The sequence below is a fragment of the Mesoplodon mirus genome (genome assembly GCF_964341445.2).
Source record: "Mesoplodon mirus genome assembly, chromosome: 2".
In the NCBI taxonomy this organism is placed as follows: domain Eukaryota; kingdom Metazoa; phylum Chordata; class Mammalia; order Artiodactyla; family Ziphiidae; genus Mesoplodon; species Mesoplodon mirus.
The window spans coordinates 48,074,805-48,090,103 of NC_138977.1; the positions used below are offsets into that span (position 1 = coordinate 48,074,805).

General features: G+C 36.9%; 1 protein-coding gene across 2 annotated transcripts in view; it reads right to left on the reverse strand.

Moving 5' to 3' along the window:
* MTHFD2L (methylenetetrahydrofolate dehydrogenase (NADP+ dependent) 2 like) overlaps positions 1-15,299 on the reverse strand; it is a 137,184-nt gene that overhangs the window by 77,990 nt on the left and 43,895 nt on the right. For both annotated transcript variants that reach the window (XM_082602905.1, XM_082602906.1), the window contains exon 5: positions 14,132-14,239. In XM_082602905.1, coding sequence (XP_082459031.1) covers positions 14,132-14,239 — 108 coding nt within the window. The remainder of the gene's footprint in view (positions 1-14,131; positions 14,240-15,299) is intronic.

Here is a 15,299-nt window from a genome sequence, read left to right on the forward strand (position 1 = left end):
TATAATTTTATTCTAAAGTTAATATGGAAAAATAAAAGAGAAAACCAGGAAATCTTTGAATAGGAAGAACAATGAGAGGGAACTCTTTGAACTTGATACAGCAGTCTTTTTCATTTCATGTAATGGTACCACCTTCTGCCCAGTTACTTAGAGTAAAAGTCTATGAGTTCCCCTTGTTTTTTCTCTTTCTTTCACTTGCTATAAATAATCAACAAATGTAGAGTATATGTTTAGAACCATCCCAAGCCACCAAAATTATGAAGCATCCTCCCATCTCTATCTTAATACAGTTCTCCTATATTTAGAACGTTCCCCTTATACATTAGCAGCCCACTCAAGCATTCTCTTGCTCCAAATGAGAGCCTCCTAAATTCCTGCAAAAACCAAAACTTCCCACTTCATCATTACTGATGATTTCATCAAAGAACTGAGCTATACATAATCCAGTGAGTTATATACACATATAATCAACAATCTGTAAAGCTTCAAGCAAAAGAAAAAATATTGAGATGAATTTCAATCAGCATGGAGAGATCTTTTAGATAACTCCACTCCTTCAATAATAATATCTAGTTAAATTGTTTTACTCCTAAGTGAGTTTGGCTAGGAATACCCTTGGAAATATCAAAGTCTTATTTAGACTTGATTGATCAGTTTCTGACTATTGTGCTATCAAACAATGGGAAGGTTTTTAGCCTGCTATTCATTAAACTGGATGATGATAGCAAAAGAGAGTTGAGCTAAGGGAGTTAAGAGCAAATGTGTTCAAATAATGCCTCAGATGCTTCTGCCTTTGCCCCTTGATACCTGTTCCTCGTTCTGAGAACTAGATATCCTAACTATACTCTTATTTAACCTGTCTTACTTGGTGTTGTGAAAATTCTTGTCATTTCTGTTTTCAATTCTGGTGCCCCATTACTTTTGTTCAACGAATCCTATGGCTTGCTGCACCTAGTCATTTCTAGCGCCTCAAATTTTTCCCTAGGGTAATCAGAACCAACAGGTTACAGCAGCTACTCCATAAAATGATGTATATACCTCTGACCCTCAGATGACTTTTTCCCTCACTCAGTTTTATCCTCATATTGTGAGTATGATAAGAGCCTGGGCTCAGGCTTAATTTTTCTATCACACAAACCCAGATAAAAATGCTTTGTGACCACCTACAGGGGTGAGATAGGGAGGATGGGAGGGAGACACAAGAGGAAGGAGATATGGGGATATATGTATATGTATAGTTGATTCACTTTGTTATAAAGCAGAAACGAACACACCACTGTAAAGCAATTATACTCTGATAAAGATGTTAAAAAATGCTTTATAAGAAGTATTAAGCAACTTCATTGTGCCCAGTGCTTTACATCATGTTTGTAAGATATAATAAGAATAAAAGACTTAGAACCTATCTCCCAGAATATAGAGTTCTGTTAGAACTTAATAATTAGCTGCTGGGCAAGATATGCTTCTTACTATATAAAAGTCCACAGTCAATCAAGACTTGTTCACTGGGAGCCACCTGCACAGTTTTCTAGGCTATCATTACCTCTGTAATTTATGCAAATTTGAAGAGTGTAGCAAAGAGTTGTTGGCAATTAAAATTTGAGGAAATTAATATTTTCTATTTAAAAATGTTAAGACAAACAACACAATATGATTCATTTTAGAGTATCATTTTTTTTGTTAAAATTACCTAAATGAGGAATTTACTTTTGTCAGACATTTCCAGCCATTCCCTACATTCATTTATTCGACAATCAAGAAATAATCCCAGGACCATGCCAAGTGATGGAGATGATACACAATTCTCTCCTCTCATATGGAAAACAGATATGTGAATCAGAATTATAATACAGTGTGATAACTCCACACTAAAAGGAGGTATAAGTTACAGTGTTGGCACAGAGAACCATTATCTACTCTAGCTAAGAACAGCACAGGGGCACTTAAAGGTCTAAGAGAGAGGTTCTTGATGTGAGTAGGAATTTGGTTTGCTTCTGCTTCAATTCCCTTATGCTTTTCCTATCCTTTCTAACTGAAAAATCATTTTCCATAAAAATAATTATAGGCATATTATTTCGCCCAGACTGTTAGAAAGTTCTTTCTTACAAGAGCTAAAGTCTCCCTTTTTGCAAATTTTACCAGGATCCTAGATCTATCTTCCACAGCAACGCAGGACAAGTCTCATCTTCCTTTTCTATGAGGCAAATCTTCAAATACATACTTGCTTGTGCCTGTATCAGCAGATGAAGCCAAATGGCAAATCCAACCGTAGCTAGAATCTCACATGTAGGGTTTTGCTTTGTCACCTTTTAAGGGAAAAATGAGTCATTCCCAATATATTAACTCATACCGTGGTCTGTTTTAAAGGAAAATCACCAGGAAAATCACAAGAAGGAAAACTCAGTATTTGTCAACAGAATAGCACTAGATGGATAAGAGAAGCCTGAGTTCTATTTTTGGACAAATGCCTCCAGAGGCCTAAAGATTCTGAATTTGAACATGTATTTCTTTCTCTCACCATAAGCTTCAATTACATCTTTAAGCATAAAACAGACAAACAAAAAACAAAATGCACAGAGCCAAAACATATGTGATGAAAATAGCTCTTATATAAGAACTTACTACACGTCTAGCACTGTTCTAGTACTTTACACGTATTAACTCATACAATCTTCACCAAACACTGTAAGCGTATTTTTTATGAGGTAGAAACTAATATTATTTACATTTTTATAAATGATAAAACCGAGAAAATACAAAAAGCCCATAATTTGTCCAAGGTCATAAAACTATATAAGAGTCAGAATTCAAATTTATTTAGTTCAGCTCTAGTGGCCAAGCTCCTAGTCACTTCACTACACAGCCTCTGCCCTGAGCAGAAAGGAAAGGAACCATCGGAGTTCACAGTTGTAAAATCAGAGCTGAGAAACACTATGTTTTCACTTTGGTCAGCAGAATAGCATTTCTGGGATTATCATCCTGGCTCTTTCAGGAGGCCAGTGTGGGATCTTGGATGACACTTCTTTTTCCTTAGGGATAAAGCCTGCCTTTAGATCTCACCTGGAACACACTAGTAGTACTAATAAGACGGCATCTGACAGAAAAAACATGTGTCTCTAACATAAAAAGGACATTTTCAGCTTCAGTTTTACCACTTGTAAAATAATCAAGAGATAATTTCCCCAGATCTTAAAACAATACTGTACTCTCTTGGCTCCTGAATTCCATCTACTGTAAGTTTTCTGTTTCAACTTCAGCTGTTTTTTCTTTGTTTAAATAACTTTAGATAGAGTTACAGAGTACTCAGATCTAAGCCTTCTTTTCATGCTTAAAATGGGCCAGACTTTTATCTGGTATCTGGTCAAGACCTGGCTGGTTTGATTTGCTGTTTATCAGTCTTTCAGTTATCTTCCAAACACCTTGGGTCACTAGGTGGATGACAACTAAGGAATATGGTTTCACGTTTAGTTACTCAAATACCGTTTCAATTTCACTCCTTTTAAACATCTATCTCAATCTATCTCTTTTGTGAGAAAGATATTAGGAAGGACTTACTGAATCTTGATCACCATTGTCTCTAGATAGTTAAAAGATCCGCCCCTGGTTTCAGCCAAAATTTACTGAATAGAAATCATGGACTCATTCATTTAACATAGACAATATATAAATGAGCAAATACATATATAATAAAAAGTTTGCATAGAAATAAGTGCTATGAAGAAAAAAGCACAGAGTAAGTAAACAGAGTAATAGCATAGGTGCTACTTTGATAAGGTGGTCAGGGACAGCCTGGGGAGGTAACATTTGGACAGAAACCCTAAGGAAGTGAGGAAATAATTATGTAAATAACTTCCAAAACGAGCATTCTAGGCCAAAGGAAAACCAAGGGCAAAGATCCTGACACGTGAGCATGTATGACATGTTCTAGGAAAGCAAAATGCAGGTGTGGCTTGGAGGGCAGTGATGAAGGTAAGAATGGTAAAAAATGAGTAAGGAGAGGCAGCCCAGGTAGGATCATGTAAGATCTTGCATATCATAGTAAGGAATTCGGATGTTATTCTGGTGTTTTATTGTTTTGAATGTTATGGGAAGCCACAGATGATTGAGACACACCAGTTAGAAAACAGAACTGCACGCGGGAGATGGGACAAGGGTGGAGGCGGGAAACTGGTTTGTAAATTTTATAGTGTGAGATAACGGCCGTCTGAACTAAGGTCTTATTAGTTAAGGTGGTGAGATCATGGGTATATTTGACACAGACTGTTAATGGATAAGACATGAGGTGTGAGAGAGAGAAGTCAAGGATGGCCTGAGCAACTGGGTGAATTGATGGTGCCATTTACTAAGACAGGGAAGACTAAGGGAGTAAAATTAAGAGTGAAGGTTTGTATATGGTAATTTTGAAATGCCTACTGACCATCCAAGTGGAGTTGTCAAGTGGACAGTGGTTATGTGGGTCCAGAGTAACAGGTGACACAGGCGGTATTTAAAGCTATGAGGCCGGAAAAGATCGATTAGGGAATGACTCTGGAACAGGAAGTGAAGCCCTAGGCTCATTCCCATGCTTTGAGTAGTCTTCCTCAGTTACCCTCACTGTATTACATTCTTCTAGGGAGCTTCCTAAAAACTACTGATACTCAGATCCAACTCATAAAGACTCTGATATGATTGTTCTGTGTTGGGCTTAGGTGGCTACATTTTTAAAAGCCCCCAGATGATTACAGTGGACAGCTAAGTTTGAGAAACACTGGTTTAGAATTTGGGAAGAAGAGAATGACTCAAAAACTGAGAATGAGAAGAAACGTCTAAGTGAGATCAGAGAAATGCATGCCAATGGTAGCTTTGATCTATGCTAAACAATAAGAGAAACAACCCTATAAAATATGGCCGTTTCATTAAATTAAAAAGCATGTTATAAATATTACTCAGTCCATTACATAGTTCCCTGCTTATAAGTAATTTTAGGAGAAAATATTTTTTGGTCTTAATATCAGAAAATGTTTTATTTATCCTGAGCATGTGTTTCCTTTTTATTAATCTTTATTGGAGTATAGTTGATTTACAACATAGTAGTTATAGTTTCAGGTGTACAGCAAAGTGAATCAATTATACATATACATATACCTACTCTTTTTTTTTAGATTCTTTTCCATATAGGCCATTACAGAGTACTGAGTAGAGTTCCCTGTGCTAGCAGGTTCTTACTAGTTATCTATTTTATATATAGTAGTGTGTATATGTCAGTCCCAATCTCCCAATTTATCCCTCCCCAACTTATCCCCTGGTAACCATAAGTTTGTTTTCTACATCTGTGACTCTATTTCTGTTTTGTAGCATGTGTTTATTTTTAATCCTAAAGATACTTACTTGGGTAACTAGTCATCTTTTTTTCCTGCCTAAAAGCTCACAGGCTGAAATTAGTAACCCTATCACAGAAAGTGTAGTTTAGACTCAATTAAATAAATGCACCAAACACATATTCAGTGTGCTTGGCAGGGGAAAATATCCATGAAGATTTAATGATATGCCTATTTTTAATAGTAGCTTTATTCTTGGCTCCATTTTAGTTCTAGGCCTTGCTTCCCCTTTTTCTTAACTATTAATACTTTTTAGAAGAATAAATGCAGTATAATAGCTTATATGAACTGAACACTGAGTTCTAGGGAAATGCAGGAACAGAGGGTGCACTCGGGCAATATGATAAAGAGCCTATTCTCATTAACACTAGGCTCTCCTGCTCCAGCAGTCAATCTTCACCCATCAAGACTTCAACTATGGTGTAAACAAGTTGCCATTTATAAAGGAAAATATTGGCTTTGGAGTCTTATATTTTTAGGATTATTTTCCTATTAATAGGGATAAAATGTGTTAAATCATCCACATGAATCAATTCCCAAGTGACCAAATTCCTCATGGTACCAAACTGCCAGGTGAGGGTTGATGGTAGTATTCCTGACTGTGAAACAGATTTTAAGCTATATATATATATAACTAAATTTTAAAGCAATCAGACCCTCCCAAATCTTAGCCAAAATGAGGTAGTCAGCTCAGTCATGGGATAAGGGGCATGGGCCAAAGTATTGCCCTTTCCTTTCTAGTTGTTTTGGCTGGGAGATGTATGTATGAGGTCTATTTGTTAAAGCTTTATATAACTTTTACATTTATTTTCTTCTTTCCAAGATTAACAGATGAAAAGAAACTCAGGAATCTTATTACAAAGTCTTATTCTGCAAACTTGCTTAAAAGACCATAGACTAAGGCTAAATAAGTATTCTCAAGGTTCTGAATTCATTCTCTGTGTGGAAAAAGGCAAGACCTCTGGGGTATATTAGTACAAATTTAGCAAATATATAGATACAAATATGGCAACTATAAATACAAATATATATATACACACACATATATATATGTATATGTGTGTGTGTATATATATATATAATAGTTTGAGGGGGGATAAAAACAACTTTCAGGGTCAAATACTAAAGACCTTTACTCTCTCAGAGATTTATAGTACTTACTATATTAAAGGTTATATTATATTACTATATTCACAGTCAAGATATATGTTTGATTTTGTTTAACCCAGATTTCCCAGACTTATTTGACTAATTTTTGTCCCTTTAAAAAGAAAACTAAACCCATTTAGAGAAACACTCCACAGGGTGTGGGCCATCTCAAGAGGGGAGAGGCCCCGAAATACGGGGTGGTTAGTTTTTATGGGCTGGGTAATTTCATAGGCTAATGAGTGGGAGGATTATTCCAACTATTTCAGGGAAGGGGCGGAGATTTCCAGAAATTGGGCCACCTCCCACTTTTTGGCCTTTTTAGCTGGCCTCAGAACCATTTAAAATCTTGTGGTACACCCATGCTCCTAAGAATACAGCTTATGAATAACTGTATTAAAAATTTCATGATACTCTTGGTCTACAAATAAAGAGAATTTATTCATTCATTTATTGAACAAAGACTTTTTGGAGAGCTATTATGCTAGATGCTGGAAATAAAATGGGAAGATAAAGAGATATGGTTTTCACTCTTGTGGAGTTAATAGTCCAGTGAGTATGATGAAAATTAATCAGATAGTGACACAAATAAATGACAATCACAAACTGATAAATGTTGTGAAGGAAAAGTTCTTCAATGTGTCTATGGTGGTGTGTGTGAGGGGGTGGGAGAGATTTTCAGAGAAGCCTACTTGAGGAAGTTCTATCTGATGTACTTACTATATATGTATAATAACACTGCTTGGCATTGACTTGATTTTTTTTAAAATCATCAAATCATCATTTACCATTATGGTATGAATTATTTATTTTGTACAGAGTGAACTTTTTCCTTCTAGAGATTTTAGAAATTTTTAATAACTTCAAGTAGAATATATTTTTAGTTTTGTCTGTGAGGTGGGATTTTTTAGTCTGAAGTGAAGAGCAGTGACAGAAGGTAGACAGTAAAAACATGCTATTGCAATAGTACAAAAGATAGGCATAAAAAGGTATAACAGCAGCCGCATAGCACAGGGAGATCAGCTCGGTGCTTTGTGACCGCCTGGAGGGGTGGGATAGGGAGGGTGGGAGGGAGACGCAAAAGGGAGGGGATATGGGAACATATGTATATGTATAACTGATTAAATTTGTTATAAAGCAAAAAAACAAAAAAAACCAATACTATCCCCCTTCCCTTTCAGATGCGACTGCATCTGATCAAAGCTGAATTATTAAATGTCTATAGATTAATAAAAAAGGTATAATATTAATGTATAACTGTAGCTAGAAATCATCCATTCCTTCCTACAACCAAGCTTTTTATTATAGAAAGCTCTCCTCCTTTGCAGCTTTTTGCACAATTATAATGATTAATCATTCATACTTAATTGTTTGATCACTGTCTTTCCTACTAAATTGTAAGCTCAAGAGGACAGGGCAATATCTGATTTATTCACTATCATATTCCCAGGCTTAGTGACAAAGAAATCAGCTCCTCTGTAAGAAGGCAGCACTACATGTCAGCAGCTCAAGAAAAAAAAAAGTCTAAACAAAATGATAGATTTTAAATGTTTTACTGTAAAAATGCTATGACCTCTTCCAATTAATGCTGTCAGCAATAACTTTCCTTCCCTTCCCAGTATCCTTAGGTCTCCTCTCCCCTTCCTGATGGTCATGAGGCATTCTCCTCTTCTGTGATCTGATTCTTGGGTGAAGGGGAGTCATAAGTTATACTTTTATATAAATGCCTATAATGTTAAAATATGAAGGAGTTAGTTTATAGTAAGTACCTAGCTACTTCTGTTCCCTCCTCCCCACTATATAGTGTTTTTTTTTCCCATAAACGGCAGTATTTTATTTTAAATCCCTAGCCTGCAGTCTTAGTTTCTACAATACAGGCACACAGGAAACATTAAATAAACTGTTATTGATTCACTGACTAGTTGCATCATTACATGCCAAGCCCTGTGCTAAATTTCAGAGATACAAAAAGCCTAAGACAAAATACTTGTCATTGAGCAGTTCATATTTACTATGTGTGTGTAGAAAAGGGGACCAGGTAGACAATCAATATGCAACAGGATTAGTATTGTGATGGCAGCACATATAACATGTAAAAGTTAGATTTGGTGCACATCTTAAAAGATGGGCTGGAGGTGAGAGGAAAGCAGGCAAGTGATGGGATACAGCATTCCCTGCAGAGGGAACAGGGTATGTAATGGAAAGGAGGCCTGGAAGAGATGGTGTGTTTGGGAAACAATGTGCAGTTCTATGAAGCTTCAGCATAAGGTACCAGGGGGAACTCGATGGGATGAATGGCTGAAAAGGCTGGTGGAGCAGAAATGAATATCCTTACAAGTAATGCTTTGAATAATCGGGCTTATAGACATCAGAAAAGGGATGCTTTGTGCTGATAATCATGAAAAAAAAAAAAAAAAGCCTGGTACTTGGAGGGCATGAGGAAAGAGGGAAAATGAAAGGGAGAAAAAAAAGATTTGGACTTCACTTTATATTTTAAATAGTATTTAATGTTATTTTCAACAGGGCAACTAATAGTTCCAGTTGCCTGATGTGAGAATATGTGACATTTTCCCAAGTACAGTGCTTTCCAGACACTAGCTGGCTGAATTTCAGAGATGTTGAAAATGAAACAGTACTCCTACTATTCAACTTAGAAAATGAGACTACAACAAGCATTTGTTCTTCTCTATTGCTGTCCACTATGCAAACTCAAAGCTGTAATTCAGTAAAGTTTAGTCAACACAGAGGCGACATATAACATAATACCCCCAATATCTTACCACGAGTACTTCTACCTTAGGAATAGAGGAATGGGAGGAGAAAAGACTATAAATACCTGCCGTCCCCCTGCACCCGTTTGACAATGGTTCATTCCACAGCGGCAGCAAAAGTCCCACTCCATTCCACTGGCAACAACACTAAGAATCTCCATCTGGGAGGCGTGATTGCTTTGCATGACTCCTCTCTCCTAGGTGTTCCTTTTTGTCTCCTCTCTTTGAAACTTGAGAGCACCTGGTCCAACCTGGCACTGGGTTGACCTTCATCACACATAACCACTCATATCACACTGCACTGCCTGGAACATCCATTCCTGTGTTACTACCTAAAGGCCCCTCCTGCAGGTGAGAGACAATGCTCCCAGGCTGGCAAAAATGTTCATTTTCACAACTGGAGCCAATTTTCACAAAGGAAAGGCATCACACTAACAAAATATCTTGTGGTTTTCCGTTTAGATAGGATGTCCCCTTGAATGAAAGATACCTGATATATAGAAGTTGCAGCAGGTGGGCAGCTTGAGTGCAAAAGCTGAACACCAATGCGGAAGCTGTGCTTTGAGAAACACAGTGTCCTGAAGATGCAGTCTGTCATCTTCTGGAAACAGGGGGTCAAGTCTTTTTCACCCCTGTACCACTCCCCCACCCCAGTGTTTCACAGAGAATATGTACTGAATGCCTATTACCTGAATGAAGTCAAGAATATCCCAAAGGACTCTAAGCAAAATCAGCTAGTTGCTGACTCTTCCAAAATGCTCTTTTAAAAAGTCCCAGCAACCAATGCCACTGCAATAGTTCCCCAACCTTTTAGTTAAAAGGAGGAGCATGTTGTGGCCATTTAGGGGGTTCTATTTAGATGACATGCCCTATGTAAGAATATAAAATAGGCAGAAATGAATTTACTCTAAAAGAATTTGAAATAAAATCAGACTATGTATTCCTTTGGTTATAATTAATACACATAATGCCTGGTCATTATGGCACTTTGTTATCTTAAAGGAAAAAAAAAAACTGTTTCAGAGAAATTGGAGAACTCTGTTTTACTCCACCAGGGTAAGCTGAACATAAAGACATTTTGCTAAAGCCAATAGTATTCAGTTTTCATTCTGAATACTGAAAGGTTAAGTTACCTGGGTAGGTTACTACATACAAAGACGTTAAAAGAAGACCAGTGAATTATAGGTGACCACAATGATATTAAAACATCCTAACAAGTAGTGGGGCTCATGAGAAGAGACTCCACTGTCAATCTCTTTACATTTCCTCAATTAACCAAGGGCTTCCCTTAGCAAATTGAATGTTTTCTTAGGGATGCTGAGTTTTATTTTGTGCCACTAAATATTTATCATTTAAATCACCCATACTTGCATATCATGCCCCCTCTGTACCCTATCCCCCCACCCTACCACCACCAAGACTATAAGCTCTTGGAAGACACAAACTATCTCTCACTCTCTATAAAGTACATAGTGGCTTGAATGTCATGTCATCTTTAAAGCCTCCTGTGATTACATGTCCTCAGCAGAAGGTTATCTCCCTGCAGCATCCTCCTGTGTTGAGTATCAGCACTAATTCTTTACCTCAAGATTTTAGCACATTCTCAGTCCTCTAAATATTTCAAGCCCTTGAAGAATTAAAAGAAGCTCTTTCTCACAAAATAGCCGGGATCCATGTCCTAAATAATCAAGACTAAAAGCCAGCCCTGTGTAGACACACATTAATCAAGCTAAATTACAGTATCGCCATTTTTCTTCTAGTGCAATTATCTTTGGCTTTAAGACACAAATGAATCATTAGGGCTCTGAATCTTTTCTGGCAAAGAAGTACAGTGTGAGCTGAATGCTCAACATTCTGAGTGCCATCAGAACAAGTTCTATAGATATGAATTTGCCCAGTTAATCCTCCTTCATTATCTCTGTAAGCTAACAATGCACATGTAGTCACTGCACATCATTACTGCTCTAGCAGACATGGACATTTGAAATATAAACTTTCCCACAGACTGCAAATCTTCAGTAAACAGCTCTCAACAATTCATTATATTAATCATATATGTCACCATACTCCTATTAAATATGCATGAGATTAATAAACACCACCCATGTTGCGAACTATCCACCATCTTTTTTTTTTTTTTTTTTTTTTTTTTTTGCGGTACGTGGGCCTCTCACTGCTGTGGCCTCTCCCGTTGTGGAGCACAGGCTCTGGACTTGAAGGCTCAGTGGCCATGGCTCACGGGCCTAGCCGCTCCGCAGCATGTGGGATCTTCCTGGACCGGGGCACGAACCCGTGTCCCCTGCATCGGCAGGCGGACTCTCAACCACTGCATCACCAGGGAAGCCCTATCCAACATCATTTTTAATACAATTTATTACCTTTTAGATACTGTAATTATAACGGCACCTGTATGCCACTGTAACTGTAAATTTAACCACCTGGCATTTAAGTAACCAATACTATATCTAATTCCAATTTTACTCAATTTCTAACATGCATTCAAGTGAAAATATTTTGTAACACAAAGTATAAAATATTTATAAAGTAAATGTGTTTTATGACATAGGAATATCTAATTTAAAATTGCATAAATAAGAGGTAAATTAACTTTCTTAGACTTAGGTATTTTATAGACAAATAATTCAAAATTGAAATTTATCAAGAAATTAGCACACAATATATTAATATCCACAAGAAAAAGTGCAATGTAAAGTAAAATTTGGAATATTATGATGTCATATTTCTAATCTTTTATTAACTTTATAAATTCTATGTTTATGAAAATTATTACAACAAAGACTAGATGTGATCCGAATAAAAGCAAATATAAAACCTACAGAAAAAGAAAATAAAATTTCAAATGAAGGTGAAAAATACATCATTGACCTTGGATTATGTTATTCTAAACTTTTTAGTTAGTATGGCCACAGATTATTATTTAAGCATAATAATGGAAATAACAGTAATAGTCACAGTTCACATGTACCAAGGGCTTACTTAACTTACTGTGTCAGGCACTGTGAAGAGTGCTTTACATTCAAGTCTCATTCAATTTTCATAATAACCCAATGAAGGAGATATTAATGTTATCTGCACTTTACAAATGAGGGAAGTGGAGACTTACACAGATTAAATGACTTATCCAAGGATACAGAGCTTGGCAGGGGAGGGGTCTGACTTCAAGTCTATCCTCCTAACCAGACAGTCAGCACCCAGCTCCCAGCTTTGTACACCACTTCCTTGAATGGCCTTGGGTAAGTCACTGAAGTCGCTAAAGCCCATTTCCTTTAGCTGCAAAATGTGAATATGAATATATTCCAGAATTATTGAGAATGAAATAAGATAGTTCATGAGAAAGTGCTGTGCAATTAATAGAGCTACATAATGCTGCTTGTTATGTTATTGATGAGATAAGAAAATAATATGTTTAAAATGAAGGAAAAACTGCCTAGTTTGGCTCTTGGTCAAAATCTTCCAACAAAAATGGTACACCTAGGTAAACTTTCCTGGTTGTTTTACCTTGCTTAACAGAAACTATTAAATAAAGGTAAATATGAATCAATATCTTTATTATACCCTAAGAGATAGATGAGCATTAACAGATTAAGTTAGAAGTTAATAGTTAAGCTAGAGATGCAACTTTGTAGATGGTTACCATGAAAACTATGTTGATACTACCAGATTTGGCCTTTCAAAGAGCCCTTCAGGGCTTTCCTGGTGGCGCAGTGGTTGAGAGTCCACCTGCCAATGCAGGGGACATGGGTTCGTGCCCCGGTCCAAGAAGATCCCACATGCCGCAGAGCGGCTAGGCCCGTGAGCCATGGCCGCTGAGCCTATGCGTCCAGAGCCTGTGCTCCGCAACGGGAGAGGCCACAACAGTGAGAGGCCCGCGTACCGCAAAAACAAAACAAAACAAAACAAAACAAACAAACAAACAAAAACAGCTCTTCAAAACTAAGGCTTTTTAAAGTTACTTTGAGTCACTATCAGGCACTAGTTTACTATGATCTACATACATATTTTGATTTGTTGCAATATTTAAGTCCTTAAGTCCAGGCAGGCAAAAACAATTCAAACTCTAATAATTTAAAATTTTAGATAAGTGATATGTTATCATTGGGCTTCTTTTTCCTTAGGGCTTCGTGGCTTAAAAAAATATTTCATATGCATTATGTCAACCAAGATCATAAAATTAGTACAGTTGACCCTTGAACAACGTGAAGGTTTGGGACACCCACCTTCTGCACAGTCTAAAATCCACCTGTAAGTTTACAGTCAGCCCCTGGATTTACAATTCCACATCCATTGATTCAACTAACCACAGATTACATAGTACTGTAGTATGTATTTAGTGAAAAAAAAATCTATGTATATGTGGACTTGCACAGTTCAAACCCGTGTTGTTCAACAGTCAACTGTATTTGAAATTTGAGATCAGGAAACTGGAGTTCACCAAGGTTAATAATGGTAGAAAAAACACACCAAACTTATATCTATACATTGGTGGTGTGTTTTAGGGGGGTAGTGTGTATGGGTATACAGATATCTATTAACATGTGATTTTTATGTATCTAGTATGTATCTAGCCTTTCTATCCTTCTTAATGTCTATATCTTTAATGATATAAAGGAAGTATATAATAGCCAAAGGAAAAAGTAGGAACAAAGGGGCCACATTTTTCCAGTAATTCTTTTATTCATTGTCAAGGTGCTCATGTCATTAGATAGGGAATAAAAGGAAACCTTTATTTGCAGAAGCCCATAAATATTCTATGTCACACTTTCAAACACATTTCTTTGATGATTGTAAGAAGTGAGAAAATTGTAAGAGTACATAGAATCTCCAGGTTGCCCCTACCTCCTGGCCGTTCGTGCTCTCCATCAGTGTGTAAGAGCATGGCGATGGGCATCCCTGCATTCTTGGATCTTCCAGCCACAACCACATTTTTCCCAAATGTTTCAATTCCTTAAAACACAGAGGTTGGTTTAAATGAAGAATAAGCAACAAGAAGCAAAGTAAACATCTCAACAGCCAACTGCAATATTCTTTAAAAACTTCTGATTTAATTTGAATTATTTTGTGGCTTGTCTATAATGTTCCCACATTCACTGTTTATAAATATTTCTTTTTATAATTCTTGGATCCGTCATGTTCCCTCTCATTATGGCCTCAGTAAAAAACCACAGACATTTTCAAGCTTCCATTAAATTAGTTTTAAACATTAAAATTCATATGAAGTGTTAGAAGTGTGGAGACAAAATTATGAACTACTAATCACAAAGCAAGCAAAGTGAAAGGTCAAGATTAATTGGCAATCAAACTTTGAGCAAATCTAGGAAAAAATGAAGTGGGGGAAAAAAGTATTTTTCACAAAACTCATGCACTTTATTCTATAGGAGAGAAGCACTAAATTTATGGACTTAGAAAGGTCTGAAAGATAAAGCTTACAGATTTAACACACTTAACCTCTTTGGGGCATAGTATCTTCATAAGTAAAATGAAAAAAATTAGAATTAAGGTTTTTCTAAGTACTAACATTCTAAGAGTATAATTCTAGGATCTGCTTTCCCTTGGAAGTTCTCTCCCTCAGTTAGAAAAGAGAAGATTAGCAGGAGGAGATGCTGCCAAAAATGTAAGAGACAGTGATGAAGGCAGGAGAACTACCGAGGGTCTTTGAGAGCATTATTGTATTTAGAGCACAATTCAAGTGTAAGTGTTTATAATGAAAACCTAGTTCATTAGAGATGGTGCAAAATGTTCGGCACATTTTTTTAAATAAATTTATTTTATTTATTTATTTTTGGTTGCATTGGATCTTCGTTGTGGTGCAGGGGCTTCTCACTGTGGTGGCTTCTCTTGCTGTGGAGCACGGGCTCTAAGAGCGTGGGCTTCAGTAGTTGTGGCTCACGGACTATAGAGCGCAGGCTCAGTAGTTGTGGTGCACGGGCTTAGTTGCTCCGCACGGCATGTGGGATCTTCCCGGAACAGGGCTCGAACCCGAGTCGCCTGCATTGGCAGGCAGATT